This window comes from Galeopterus variegatus, unplaced genomic scaffold, assembly GCF_000696425.1.
Source record: "Galeopterus variegatus unplaced genomic scaffold, G_variegatus-3.0.2 Scaffold8522, whole genome shotgun sequence".
In the NCBI taxonomy this organism is placed as follows: domain Eukaryota; kingdom Metazoa; phylum Chordata; class Mammalia; order Dermoptera; family Cynocephalidae; genus Galeopterus; species Galeopterus variegatus.
In genome coordinates this window covers 23,940-38,652 of record NW_007734633.1, presented here as the reverse complement: position 1 = coordinate 38,652, position 14,713 = coordinate 23,940, and the positions used below count along the sequence as shown (strand labels likewise).

General features: G+C 41.6%; 1 protein-coding gene and 1 long non-coding RNA gene across 5 annotated transcripts in view; one reads left to right on the top strand and one right to left on the bottom strand.

The window, feature by feature from the left end:
* The window catches only part of PCDH10 (protocadherin 10), a 38,856-nt gene extending 26,387 nt beyond the window's left edge, over positions 1–12,469 (bottom strand). The window contains exons 1-3 of one of the 3 annotated variants that reach the window (XR_552068.1): positions 8,969–12,428; positions 7,136–7,194; positions 6,490–6,596 (exon numbers count right to left, since the gene is read on the bottom strand). Coding sequence is in view for 2 of the 3 variants with exons in the window: in XM_008592947.1 (XP_008591169.1) it covers positions 6,490–6,596; positions 7,136–7,194; positions 8,969–11,596 (2,794 nt within the window). In the remaining variant the exon portion in view is untranslated. Of the gene's footprint in view, positions 1–6,489; positions 6,597–7,135; positions 7,195–8,968 lie in introns of all 3 variants that reach the window. The other 2 variants (XM_008592947.1, XM_008592949.1) reach the window with 2 other exon arrangements.
* Positions 12,470–12,743: 274 nt separating this feature from the next.
* LOC103608521 overlaps positions 12,744–14,713 on the top strand; it is a 10,801-nt gene continuing 8,831 nt past the window's right edge. Inside the window, exons 1-2 of one of the 2 annotated variants that reach the window (XR_552067.1) lie at positions 12,744–12,829; positions 14,489–14,562. This is a non-coding gene — a long non-coding RNA (uncharacterized LOC103608521). Of the gene's footprint in view, positions 12,830–13,661; positions 14,088–14,488; positions 14,563–14,713 lie in introns of those variants that run through there. The other variant, XR_552066.1, reaches the window with a different exon arrangement.

Genomic DNA, 14,713 nt, shown 5'->3' with positions numbered 1-14,713 from the left:
CATACTTGATTGTTACTTCTATAAATATCATGAGTGATTTGCACTCTTGAGCAAGTTTTAGATTTATATTCCTGAAGATTTGGTTATATATTGATTTACGTGTGTATACGTAAATATTTGTGTATATGTTACTATTTGTATATATAAAATAAACAAAATAATATTTCAAAATTATGAGCCCTCTAGGTTATTCACAAGTATTTTGGAATTAAGAACTGTCAATTACATAAATTATTTTTAAAGAAATAACACCAAACTTCTTATAATATGTTACTCATACCATATATAATGACTTCTTAATTTTAAATTAAACTATACATAATGCTAAGTCTGCTTTGATTATAACATTCTATTGATAATTGCCATGAATAAACGTGGAAATAAATTACTGATCAGTGAACTGTTGAGGAATGAAAACGTGAGATGAAACTGAGATTAAGAAATCAGACTAAGAACGGCATGTAAAACGCGTAAATGTTTCACTAGATACCAAAGAAGCCCAGTCCTTTATTCTGTTTCTGCAAGAAGATATGTATAAAGAAAAAGAGAAAAGTAAGGAGAAGGTCTCTGATACATGTATACATACTACATAGGTAGAGGCTACAGAACCAGAAAGGAGATATATATTTTGACACACTGTACTATAAGTCCTGCCTATTTAATAATGTGATGTGGGAAAAGACTTTTTTTCATAGAAGAAACTATCTTTAACGGTAAAATTATTATGAGCAATTATTTAATTATTTTTAAAATAAATTTAAATTATACTGAATTTGAAGAGCTGATGGAATTACATTCAAATATTAAGATAGAATTGTTTTATTGAATCCTGATAAAGATGGATACTAACTCAAAATTTGTAATTAATGGAATTTCTCTTCACATGACTGATAAATATGTCAAATAAGACCATACATAATCTTTCACATGTTTTTCTGCACCTATGTCCAACTCTTCTAAATCTTAATACGGAAATTTCACACAAAAAAGTTTTAAACTAGTATGTTAACAATATTAAAAGGTACTTTTGGTAGAAATTATTTCTATGCATAGTTTATATACGGTTGGGGCCATTTTTTTCTTTTTCAAGAATATGGTGTTTCTGCCTTTCTTAATTATTAGAGACTAGTTAAAATTCCTCTAGATGATACAGAAGTTTGCATAATTTGAGACTCTGTATCAGAAAAATATAGCATGTGCATAACAAAAAAAAAACGAGGGAAGAAATGTTTTTCATTGAAAGAACAATGTCACTTAACAAAAGGAAAAAAAACTAGTAAACAATGTTCTTAATAAATTCATGAATTGATCCTTTTATAGTGGAATTCCCTTCATAATAATATACAGCTTTATATATCTAGAATGAAAAGTTAGGTGTTCAAATCGTGTATGAATGTTTTACCAGTTTTATTGATGACAAGTGTACCTATTTCTTGTGAGATATCAGACAAAGAAGTAAAAATAAAAATATAACAAAAGTAGTAAATCTATAAACTTCAAATAAGTAACATAAAATTAATTTAAAGTGATTTTTTTTCATTTGTCAATTAGATATATAGTTTGAGAGCCAAATAAATCTATCCCATTACTAGCCCTCACCTAATGGAGTCAATGTGTAACTAACATTTTATTTTTTATCACTTATTTCTAGTCCCATTAAACATATTAAATTTAATTACTGAATAAGCACAGATACATTTATGTTTTGTTGTAATAAATGATTACATGATACACAGAGATGCCAGATATTTGTGATATATTAAAATGCAAACCTTTCACATCACTATTACATTTTTTTAATAACTCAAATTGAAGGTTCAAGGGTTAATAAGTTTAACCATATTTCTTTTTCTTCTCATTCAAATGCCCTTACTATAGTACCTGTGGGATTTGTATAACAGAAAAATATAGGTCAAACCTCATTTTTTTTAATTTTGGTAATTTCTGAGAAATGTTTTAACATACATTTTTTACTTGCAATCTCTTTTTCTAATTATTTATTTTTTCCACTTTTCAGAAATAGTCTATTCGGCAAGGCATGACAGTTGATGTGATAGACTGCCTGTTATGGAAAGATATATTTAGACAAATTTTAAAACACATATTTTTCAACTGGCGAGTAACTTGTCCCTTATAGTGAGAGGCAGTGGGTATTTCCATTGAGAACAAATTGTGATTTCAAAAATATTAGAATTGTATTCAATTTATGCTATTTTCTGATATATATAAAACAAAACTATGTGCACTTTTTTCACAAAGAAGCCTTCATAAAAATTTTTTTTCCAAATATGATAAATTAATTTTAAAGAAAATCAGAGCACTTTATTTTCTGAGGAAATTTCCATTCTTCCTTTAACTACCTCACAATGAAAAACCAAGAGACACTAATTGTAACTACAAAAATTGCCATAGATTCTAGGAAAATATGGCTTTGGGGCAGATATTTATCAACATAGTTTACTAATGAAAAAATCAAAATATGCACATCAAAAATTTCACCATACCTATCATCTTAAAAATGTTTATATTTGTCTTCCCTTTCCCTCAATATTTTGTCTTGCACATTTTTTCAATTCTGAATCTCCCCACATTATCAAGTTGTAGCTCAGAGATTCACCAGAAACCTGAATGAACTCTTGTAAACATGGTGTGAATTTATTTTATTTATAAAGCCAAAAGTTAATTTCCCAATATCTAAATCCTTATAGGAGTAGCAAAAGGGATATTTTTGTATTTTATAATAAACCAAAACTTCTGTTGCTGATATTGCAGTAGTGCAATGGCTTAATGTATATAATGATACACTTTATCTACTAACTTGAAAATGCTGACAATTTAAGTCACTGTGCTTATTAAATTTATAGCTAAGTTTTGACCATATTTGATGTATAAATCTCATATCAATTAGATAAGAGCATTAAACATTTTTAAGATATGTTCCCTTATAACTGAGAAAATATTTAGAAGAAGAGAAATTTGACAATTTTCAGGTAAAGTCTACAAGTAATTCAATCACTTATTAGGGTTCTCTTCTTCGACATAATTTTTTTAAAAGCACAAGGTATTAAAAACAAATTTATAATTCATCCTGGTATTATTCACAGTGTAGATATTTAACAAATGAGGGGGAAAAAACAACAACTCACAAGTGCCCAGATTTCCCTAAAAATACTTCTAAAAATATTAAAAATGTTTAAGAACATACAACTAAAAATGTACCCATATTGTAAAATAGAAAAAAGTATCTTTTAATCTAATAAGATAATAAATAAAATTGAAAATATGAATTTTTAAAATCCACTTCTTGGCTCTTTAAGCTGTGATTAATCAGTTTTTCCTCTTGTGATGGTTTATGCATACTTTCACCACGTCTCCTTGGACTTCTGCCATATCAAACCAATACATCAATAGTGCACTGAAAAAAACGGAAAGCACCTTGACAAGGCTATAGAAAGGAAGTGCCACAGAGCAGTGGTCAAGCTGAAGAATTTCACACATGGAACCAGGTGCAGTGGAAAACTGAAAAAGCTTATGTGATTCTCTGTGCAGCTGCCTCCGTGTTTAAAGCCCTTCAATGAGCAAGATTGGTGCCTGCAAATGGCTTAGGAAGAAGAAAAGCAAGAGGGGGGTGGGGGAGGGAAATAAAGAACAAAAAACAAAACTATTCAGAAAAGAATAAATAGAAGGCATATCTAAATAAGTAATTACAAGGTAATGCTAAGATAGAAAAAGGAAGTGGAAATAAAGTAAAAGTTAGAAAGTCTAAGCAGGTGAAACGCTAAACTAAACATTGTATATAATACAGTAAGTAACAAGGTACAAACTGAAAGAGAAAATTCAGAATATTTATCTTTCCAGTGTTATTTTTCCTTTATAATCTAACTCCCCCTCACCCCCCAAAAAAAGTTAAGTGGAATTGGCTTATTAGTATGAATTTTTTTTTTAATATCCTAAACTTGGAAATTGTTGTGTTATAAATAATATTGAATCCTGATAAAGATGGATTTTGCAAAACTGGAAAATGATTAATACCTGGCTTTGCAAAGAAATAAAACAGATTTATGAGAAATGAGCTTAACTTTGTGGAAATATTCTAGCTACTTGGTGTGAGGTTTATAGTACACAGAATAAGTATGAACTGAAAAAAGTCATTAAATAAATGTATTTTAATTTTTTGCCTTTAAAGTTTTATACTTAAGAAAAACTTCAAAATCATTCTTAGAATAAAATTAGACATATTAAATCTGATTGCAATTCAGTGCACAAAGGTGAAATTACTTCTAAATATAAGTGATTTATTACAATCCTAAAACAGCTATTATTGTGCCCTGTATGTTGTAGCTGCCCTGTGACACTAATGAAATATATAAATGGATTGGTAATTCTGTAACACTTTTACATGTTTGAGAACTTACAGAAAGATAAGTATAAGAAAACACTTAACTGTTTTGATATAAAGAAAAATAAAAACTGCCTTGCTTTTTAAAAATGTTTTCTAGCACACATTTTAGCATTTTGAAATTCCTTTAAATGCTTTAACATCTCAAATAATTTGAAAGAAATATTACCAAAATGGCAACCCTGAGTGCCTGTGAAAGAAAATAGCTACTTGGAGGATGCATTGATAAGAATACATTCTCATCTATTTTGCAAATGTAGCCCTTTTTGCAGATGTTTATTGGTTTCTCTTTCTTCTGTTGGGTTATTACGGCTCATTATGTCTGAGGGACTAAGCTAATTGAAATGTTCATTGAGACTGGAGTGCTACAGAAAAAACAAAGGGGGGTAGGTAGGTGGGAAAGGAATAAAATGCATCCAAAGAAACATGTAGCACTCTTTTTTGTGTATTAAAACATTTTGTTTTAAAAGTTTTAAAAGGCTTACTGTTAAATTAGAAATTGCAAAAAAAGAATCGGAACAAGCAATCCTACATGTATGGTTTTTAAAGATAACAATAAATCATATGCCATATATAAAGCAAAAATGAAAGGGACTTTGTACTCTCATATAAACTTCTGGCAAGATCTGGTTTGTTGTCAGGTTCCCAGACACTAAATAGATGCTCTGTTCGCTTAGCGTGAAGGCCCGCAAGGGGCAGGGACCTCCGGGGATTCTTGGCAGTTCTCAAGTCTCATTAGGTCTGCATATTAATGACTTGCAGCAATATAAAGAGACCCTTGAGCAGCCTTTTTTTCCCTTCCTCCTGCCTTGGGTTTCCCAAGGCTAAGGCAGCCACAGACACAGCCCACATTAGCCAAGTGAGAGGCTTGCAGCAACCACTGCCGCCAGGCCACCATGGGGTGTATACTGCCCTTTGACACACTGCCTCAGCACCATTCAGAGGTCCATCAAGTACATTAAGAAACCGGTGCTCTCGAAGACTACTGTTACCTTGAAAATAAGAACCCTATTACTCCATGGTTATATTATCAACCGAAATAAAGGTCAAATCGTAAGTGAGCCAAGATGAACCCAGAGTTACTCAAATGACAGACTTTATTAGAAGTTATAAAAGTTGACTAGTCTTTATATTTCCTCATGCATCAAATAAACACAAAACTAGATAGTAAAAGTAAAAAATTCAATAAGCATCCTTAATAGAAGAAATCCAAATGAAGTAGAAAACCAGAAGTTTATGAAATTATTATTTTCGTTTTAAGGTATGTATTTTATTTCTCTTGTAAGAGTTTCTTTTAGTATTAATAATTAGAGTTATTAGGATATTATACAATTTAAATATTAAATTTATATAGAGAAAAATATAGTAAAAAATATATATCCTATTGTAACCACCATCAGTGACTATAATTAAGTCCATATACAAATACACTCAAGGTGTTGATGGTTCAAAGACAAAGACCCTATGGAAAATATGAGGAAACCTAGGATGCATCAGAAAATATACAATATCACATGTTTACTAATGTCATGAAGCCCAAAGACCCAAGATTGGAAACCCCGCTTTCAGTCTATTCATGACTTTTAATCATCATTCCTTCTCTCATTCGACACTTGGTGGTGTGTAAAATGCATTGCTCTGGAGAGCAAGAAATTTGGATTCTAGTCTTCAATCATCAATTTATCCTCTTGTGACCTTGTGCAGGTCAATCAATTTTATTCATTTTCAGTTACCTCATCCATAAACAAGTCTAATAATACCTTAATTGACTGAAGACTGGGGACTGGCCCAGATGAGAGATTATGGCTTTTTGTATGCATTATAATTCCATTCAGGAACATTACTTAAAGAAGATAGTATTTCTTATTCTAATACATTCCACAGTGAATTTCTAACCTTAACTCTCCAAAGGAACATAACACTTTTACAATCCTCTTTGTAAATAATTATCAACATAGGATGACACTATTTTTCTGTAGAGTTACTAGCATTAAACTTACAGAAAATTAGCTAGATTTATTAAAAACAAAACAAAAGCAAGAACAAAACTATAAAAGTCAGCATTTAGATTGCCCTTTGATCACACTTACCAGCTGACTGGCCTCTGTTGGTGGCATCATGATCACTATCTCCCTGTTCACTGTCTCCATGACCACTGTCCTTAGAGCTTACTATGTCGGCTTCCTGGAATGCAGAACTAGAAGCACAAAAAATGCAAATATTAGAATAAAAAAGGTGAAGAAACACAGAAAACATTCTTCTGCCACCATATGGTCACAGATGGTGCTGCACATTCACAGACCTCTTGGTTTATGTCTGCATGAAGCTAGTTTTCATAATCTAAGTCTAACTCTTTAAAAATTGAGTGTTAACAGTCAATTTGAACACTTAAGGCACGTAAAGTTTAAGCATTATTCAATGATTGGAGCTAAGTATATGTTTATAACATTTTCATAAAACAGATGTAAATATACATCTGGAAAAATTAGGAAGATTATCAGAAGCCATGTGGAAGTATAAACTGACAAAATATTCCAATATATTTTGTTACTTGTTTATAAATGAAATACACTCTAAGTATTGTCTGGGAAACATAATATAATTGGTATTTATGTCCTGCTCTAGTTGGAAGTAATATATACATTCTATATTTCAATTTCAAATAATATACCTATCTCCTACTTTTCTAGGTAGTAAATTGTCCATACAGCAAGCTAGGGGGGAAAAAGTCCATACCTGTTAACTCGGCGAGGTCTGTCAACTAGATAGCTGAGCTCTGCTCGCTGGTGTTTAGTCTAGGAAAAAATAAATAAATAAATCAAAAGCATTTGAATGCTAAGGGTTTAACTAATAGTTTGCTTTTGAGGTTAGAACCTATATCTAGCTTAAGAAATTGTGTACATTTTTTTATGAATTTCCAAGTTCTTCTAAGACCTCTACCTGGTTATTGCTGGGTAGGGAGGGGGAGATATGCAGAGACACCTGAATCCATATTTCAGTAAGTTGCAAAGTTAAAAATAAATAAATAAATAAATAAAAAGAAAGAAAACAAGTGGCCAACTTTAAATATGTTTTCTTAGAGAACGCAAATGACCTCATAGCTAGGGCTCATAAACTTGTCTCTAACAGAGCCAACCTCCTTATACTCTGCAGTCTTTCAATGGCCTAAAAAAGTGTTTAGGTGCATACTGGTTGACACAAGAAAAACAGCACGCTCAATAAGCAAAAAGTTTGGATATTGTATGGAATTATTTTGTTGTTTATTTTCAAAATGTAGTTAAGATACAAATGAGCTGTACAAATATTCATGAAAGTCAATTAATAATATCTAAGACTCATATAAAAGTAACCTGCTAAGAAAGGAGTTCGTCATCCTGCCCGCCGCCCCCTTCCCCCAATCTTTTCCCCCTCCAAAGGCCTTGGGGAGGGCATTCTCCTTCCCGCCTCCACCACCCACACGCCTTTTCAGGTCCAAACTTTCTTTTACACAAACCAACTCTGTTCTTACCCAACCCCAACTTTTCCACTTCCCCATTTTTTTAAAAGGAAAACTGCCACTTCTCCATTTTTTTAAAAGGAAAACTAAATTGACAAGCCAAATTCTTTGATGAAGAAAGCCAACAACAGTGATTTATCAAAAACAGTGGCAAGAAGGTGATTGTTAGCTAAAAGATATATTTAAGACATCCACTTCCCCATTTTTTTAAAAGGAAAACTAAATTGACAAGCCAAATTCTTTGATGAAGAAAGCCAACAGCAGTGATTTATCAAAAACAGTGGCAAGAAGGTGATTGTTAGCTAAAAGATATATTTAAGACAACAGTTGTTTAAGCCTTTCGTTGGTTTACTCTTAACAGGGGTTTGTGCCAAAGCAACTTCATTCAAATTCACACTGTGTGGGCGTTCGGCTTCAAAAGCGTCGGTAAATGCTGTCCAGAGCAGAACTGAAGGCTTTTTTGCAACCCGAATTCACAGGACAAGAATCTGATAACTTGTTCACTACAACATGCATTCGATTTTAGACAACTGTGTAAAGTTAAACAATCTATAGCTTACTTGTACACGCGATTGAAAGCATCATCGATAAACAAAGCAAAATAGAATTGACTTTATTAACGCCTTAGACAGACGCAGAGAGAAAAAGACCTTTGCCAATGCTAGAAAATCCCTCCTCCACATTTCCTTCTCCCTCCTCCACATTTCCTTCTCCCTCCGCTCACTTTCCTTTTTACTCCCAGGTTTCCGAGAAGAGAAAGCACTGACAGGGGATTAAGGTTTTAAAGGAAAGATGGGCGAGGGTGTGAGGAAGCTCCAAAGTGACAAAGCACCAAGGGGAGGGAATGAAAATAAATGTGGAGGAGTGGAACGCAGAGAATTAGGAACAACGCGAAAGTTAGGTTACACGCGAAAAGAAGTGAGAGGGTGACCCCCATCCCCACCCCCACAACTATACAAATAAGCCAATACCCTAAAAATAATACATAGTGCACCAGAGATACAAGGGCCGAGCTAGAGGAGGCTTTCGGATGGAGGAGATGAGAGATGGTGGTCCTTTCGCTTCAGCCTTACCTCGTTGGACAAAATGCTTCCGTTTGAGATGATGTCGGGCTGCTGGTCGGTGTATCCAGTGACGATGGCCCCGCAGGGGTTGTGCTCAGTGTCCGTACTTCGCGAAGGGCTGCAGGGCTTAAGGAACATCAGGTCGGTCTTGGCGGACTCCGGGGTCAGGCAGACCTGGTAGCAGTAATTCTGGCTGTGGTGGTGGGAGCCAAAGGCCCCAGACTCCTCCACCGGCACCTGGGCCGGGTTACTGGGTACATTGGAGCTCTGCACTAGCATGATGTCCGACTTGCTGAGTTTCTTCTTGCGCGCCCGGGCTTGGCGGCCGCAGCAGGTCGATCCCCCACCGCCGCAGCAGCAGCAGCAGAGGCAGCAATCGCTGGCCAGACACGTGTAGATATTAAGTTTCTTCTCTTTTTGGCAACGCACTGCCAACACGATCATGGCCAGCAGGAAGATGAAAGACACCGAGCCCAGTGCGATGATGAGGATGAGGGTGAGGTCTAGCGAGGTTTCCCCGCTGCCAGAGCGGCTGGGGCGCTGATGCTCCCCTGACCCTCCTCCTCCGCCCCCGCCCCCGCCCTGGGGCTCCACGGCGCCATCCACCAGCTGAACCACCAGGGTGGCCGTGGAGGACAGGGGCGGCTGCCCGTGGTCGCGCACCTCGATCACCAGCTCATAAGGCCGCTGGGGGTCGCGCTTGGTCGGCACCCGGCGCGCTGTGCGGAGCTCCCCGGTGCGCCAGTCCATGCGGAAGAGGTTCATTTCGTTGCCCCGCACGATGCTATAGGTGAGCCGAGCGTTCTCACCGTCGTCCGCGTCCACCGCGGCCACACGGGTGAGCAGGTAACCCGGCTCTGCCGAGCGGGGCAGCACCTCGCGCGACGGTGTACCGTTGCGCCCCGGTAGAGGCGCCACGATAGCAGGGGCGTTGTCATTCTGATCCACTATGAGGATGTTGACGGTGGCGTTGCCCGCCAGAGCCTGGGGGCTGCCGGCGTCCCGGGCTTCTACCTGAAAGCTGAAGTCTTTCAGCTGCTCGTAGTCGAAAGAACGCAGGGCGTACAAGTAGCCGTTCTCAGAATTGATGGACACGTAGGTGAAGACGCTCATGCCCTGGATCTGGCATTCCAAGATAGAGTAGGCTAGCTGGGCGTTGGCGCCCTCATCGCGGTCTGTGGCGCTCACCGCGTAGATGTAGGCGCCCGGCACGTTGTTCTCGGTCACATACACATCATAGACCGGCTGGCTGAAGCGCGGCGCGTTGTCGTTCACATCCGACACGCGTACCTGGATCGACTTACTAGTGGAGAGTGCCGGTTCGCCCCGGTCCCGGGCCACCACGGTCAGGGTGTAGGAGTCCCCCGCCTCTCGGTCCAGGGGGGCCTCGGTCACGATGGTGTAGTAATTCTTGAAGGAAGACTTGAGGCGGAACGGCACGTCCCCCAGCAGCTCGCACTGTACCTGCCCATTCTCCTCTGAATCGCGGTCGGTGACGCTGAACAGGGCCACCACCGTGCCGGGCGCCGCGCCCTCGCTCACCGCCTCCTTCACGGTGCTGAAGCTGATCTCCGGCGCGTTGTCGTTAGCATCCAGCACTCGCACCAGTACCTTGCAGTGCGCAGGCACGGCGTTGGGGCCCAGGTCCTTGGCTTGCACATACACTTGGTAAACCGGGCTCTCTTCATAGTCCAGCTCGCCGCTCACCTCCAGCCGGCCGGTGCGCGGCGAGAGTCCGAAGAGCTCCCGCGCCCGGGGTGAAATGTGGCTGCTGAAGGAGTACACAACCTCACCGTTCTGGCCCTCGTCCGGGTCTGTGGCGTTGAGCTGGATCACGAGCGTGCCCGGGGGCGAGTTCTCTGGTAGGGACACAGTGTAGACGGGTTGGTCGAAAGCAGGCACATTGTCATTGGAGTCCAGCACTCGTATGGTGAGTAGGGCCGTGCCCGTGCGCTGCTGCTGGGGGGGCAGGCCCACTCCCGCGCCGCCTCCTCCACCTTCTCCTCCTCCCCCTCCTCCACCGTCCACCGCGGTCAGCACGTAGCGGTGCACCGCTTGCTGCTCTCGGTCCAGTGGCTTCTCCAGCACCAGCTCGGCAAATCGATTGCCATCCCCTTGGGTCTGCACGTCCAGGGAGAAGTAGCTGTTGGGGGTAATCTCGTAGTCTCGCAAGGAGTTGGTGCCCACGTCTGGGTCGAATGCGCTCTCCAAGGGGAAGCGGGTGCCCGGCGTGGCGCTTTCAGAGATTTCCACCGTCAAGTCCGGCTCCGGGAAAGAGGGGGGATTGTCATTAATGTCCAGCACTTCTATCTCCACCCGGAACAGCTCCAGGGGGTTCTCCAGGAAGACCTCCAGGTGCAGGACGCAGGAGGGACTCTGCTTGCAGATTTGCTCGCGGTCGATCTTCTCGTTCACGTACAGCACCCCGGTTTCCAGGTTGAGGTCCAAGTAAGGGGTCCGAGAGTTGGGCACCGTCTGAAACCTGCGAGCCGAAAGTTTTGTAATGTCCAAGCCCAGATCTTCAGCGATATTTCCTACGAAAGTGCCATGCTCTTGCTCCTCCTGTACCGTGTAGTGTAGCTGGCAAAAGACTCCTTCCACCATCCAGAGCAGGGCAAAGAATAATAGCACAATCATCTCCAAAAGGAAAGGAAGTAGCTTCCAGTAGCCAGTCAGCCACCCAATCACCTCCCCCCCCCCACTACTCAAAAAAAAATTTTTTTTTTCAAAAAGAAAAATACAAATAAAAGTGCACTACGTAGAGACGTGGAGGGCTTGTGCAGCTTTCCGTCTTTAAAAAGCGTATTTATTTTGTTTCATTTTAGAGATTCCCCCAAACCAGCTTCATTTTTCAATCTTTGCGCAGGAAGGGTGACAGGCGTCCCATTTCCTCATCTGTAATCTTCCCACTGACCAATTAATAAAATAATGATAATACAATAGTCAGTGTCCTTTATTCCGACAGTCTTGGCGCAACGCGGCGCTGGCAAATCCCAAAGAGGAAATTTCGGTATTTCAAGACTGTCCTCGGTTTGTCTTCTTGCTGATGGGAGGAGAATGAGGAGGAGGAAAAGGAGGAGGAGGAGGAAGATGAAGAGGAAGAGGAGAAGGAAGAGAAGATGCTGCTGGCAACGCTGAACATGCCTCTTAATGTCTACGGCTGGCAAATGCAAACGGGCTTAAAAACAGCGAGAGAATTTTGTGCCGGAAAAGCACAGAACGGTTCTGCAGCATAAAACTTTCATTCTCTTCATTTTTCCGGATGGATGTTGTTCTTGACATTTTTTCCTCTTTCGCTCTATTCGTATTTTTTGGCTTTCATAGTCTTGTCTCCCACCGTCCTCACCGCCACTGTTACTTGCCTCTCTGTAGGTGTAATGAGCGGTTTCTTTTCTGCTGTTTCCTTCCCAAGCCTCTTTCCCTCTAACCTGTCTCTTTTCCTTTCAGTCCTTCCTTCCTCCTGCTCCAACCTCCGATTCTGTGATCTAGGCTGGCAGTTTCTGAGCTCCGAGCGCTCGGCTTCTCTGTTTTTGCGCAGCGCCCCTTTCAGTCCTTCCTTCCTCCTGCTCCAACCTCCGATTCCGTGATCTAGGCTGGCAGTTTCTGAGCTCCGAGCGCTCGGCTTCTCTGTTTTTGCGCAGCGCCCTCATTTTGCCAACCAATCACCGAGGAGCACTACCCACCGACCTACGTCTGATTGGCCTAACCGACCGTCAAACATACACGTCACGGGGCAGCCTGGCAGGGAGGGACAGAACCCGGGCCCGGGCGGCCAGGGTGAGTGTGAGTGTGAGAGCGTGAACAGCCCGGCAGGTCCCGAGGCGCTGGCTGGGGACTCTGCCGCGGAAAGTTCCCAGTCCCCAGCCGCAGGTAATGGGGAGGGAATAGAGAGGTTCCCCTGTTTGCATCAGCAAATGAGAGAACATAATAGCAACAGCTGCGGTATCCTCTCCTAGGAGCGGGGTTTCCAATGATGCTAACATTCTTTTTCCTTTAAGGTATTTTCCCTGCGACGGATCATGGAAATAAATCACCAAGAAGGGGAAAAGTTGCACAGAGGCCACTAATTAGAAGGGGTTACCTAATTAACGGACTCTAGCAGAAATTGGCAGTACATTTGAATAGTGGAAATGACATGGCATGTGTCAACCTAAGGTTATGCATAAGAGGGAAGCGTTTGGGGCAGGGAGCGGAGGGATTCACGTTAAGGGATGTGGGTGAAGGCCCTATAGACGGGCACACGCGTTAGACGTTGCTCTGCTCTCCCTAAATGTATATCCATAAAATTCTTACCACATAGATAACTGGCTTGAAGACCTGGCTTCGATCTGTGAGGGCATTGATCAATGACTGAGGGGTTTCATTTGAGCTTCTGCCTTAAATCCCGCCATCGAACGCCCGGCTCTGGGGCAACCGACACAGAACACCGCTCGGCGCTGCAAGGCGCCTTCGATATCCCTGCGCCTCATCCGGCCAAGTGCCGAGCGGCGGCAGGGAACGCGGGCTATTTTCTGCCTTTTTTTTTTTTGACAATTGGAGATCCTGCTGCTATGCTAGACTGGGTCACCGATTCCGCCCAGCCTGGGGTCAGCCCATTGGGTGAGGACGGTGGGGCGGCCGTGAACGCGGACGAGGTGGCGGGCAGGGGCCTTTGCACACGGGGTGCTCGAGTGTGCGCCGTTGCGGGTATATGCGAACACGTTTGCACATTCACGATGCTCGCATCCATCCTCTCTGTCCCTTGTTCTGCTCTGTGTAAGCCTCCACGGAGACTCCCTGATTTACGATGGACGCGCGGGACCAGCCGTGAGTGCCCACTCCCGAGGCGCCGGGGCGACGCGGCGCATCCGCACACCCAGTTCTTGTGAAGTTAGAATACAGCAGGAACTCTTCAAGGCTAGAGAGTGGGTGGATCGCCAGTTCTCCAAGAAAAGATATGTACATGTATATTTTTAACTAACGGGCTATTCGCAAGGACTAGGTTGTTTATTCACTTAAAGCAGCCCCTGTTTAGTCTCCTTGAGCCACAAGATAGGAAGGTCCCTTGCGGCTTTCTGGTAATGAATGACCTAAGAGCAAGACCACCACAACATGCGGGGAAAAGGAGAGTCGTTTCCCCGACCTCGAGGTACGTTGCCATCATTCCCTTTCGGCAGGGAATGAAGGCGTGATTGTGGATTGAGACCGAGGCGTGCTCCTGCGAGTCCTGTGAGTGCGTGTCTGCTGCCCGCCCCTCCCCCCAACTTGGCTCTTTTATGGAGATGAGTCCTGCCTTTGAGCGGTTGGAAGGAAAGGATGCCAGCAGAAATGGCTAATCCTTTTCCAGCTGCAGTAAATGTCTGACGACTGGCCACAGCCAAACGAAAACCGCTGCCGTTAAAATGATTTTAGCCTCACGTCTGCGGCTAAGAATGGAGCGGCGGTGTATAAAAAGGACCTGTGGATCAATGAAAAGATTATAGTGTATCTGAATATTAATACAGTATTGCATCTGTACTTCCCACCCCTCCCTCCTCTCTTTTTCTTCAGATCTGCAGGACTGAAGTGAAACGTTTTGAGCTTCAAGCCGAGTCATCAAAATCCCGGCGCTTTTAAAACTGACGGTAATTTTCTAATATGTTCATTTGTACGCCTGGAAACACTGTGTGTGCGCGCGTGTGCACGCGTGTTTACGTGTGAAAGACATGCTGCTCAATGACAATGCAGATGCAGAAATTGTTGGGAAAGAGGGTTTCTCTTCCCGTAATGTAGATG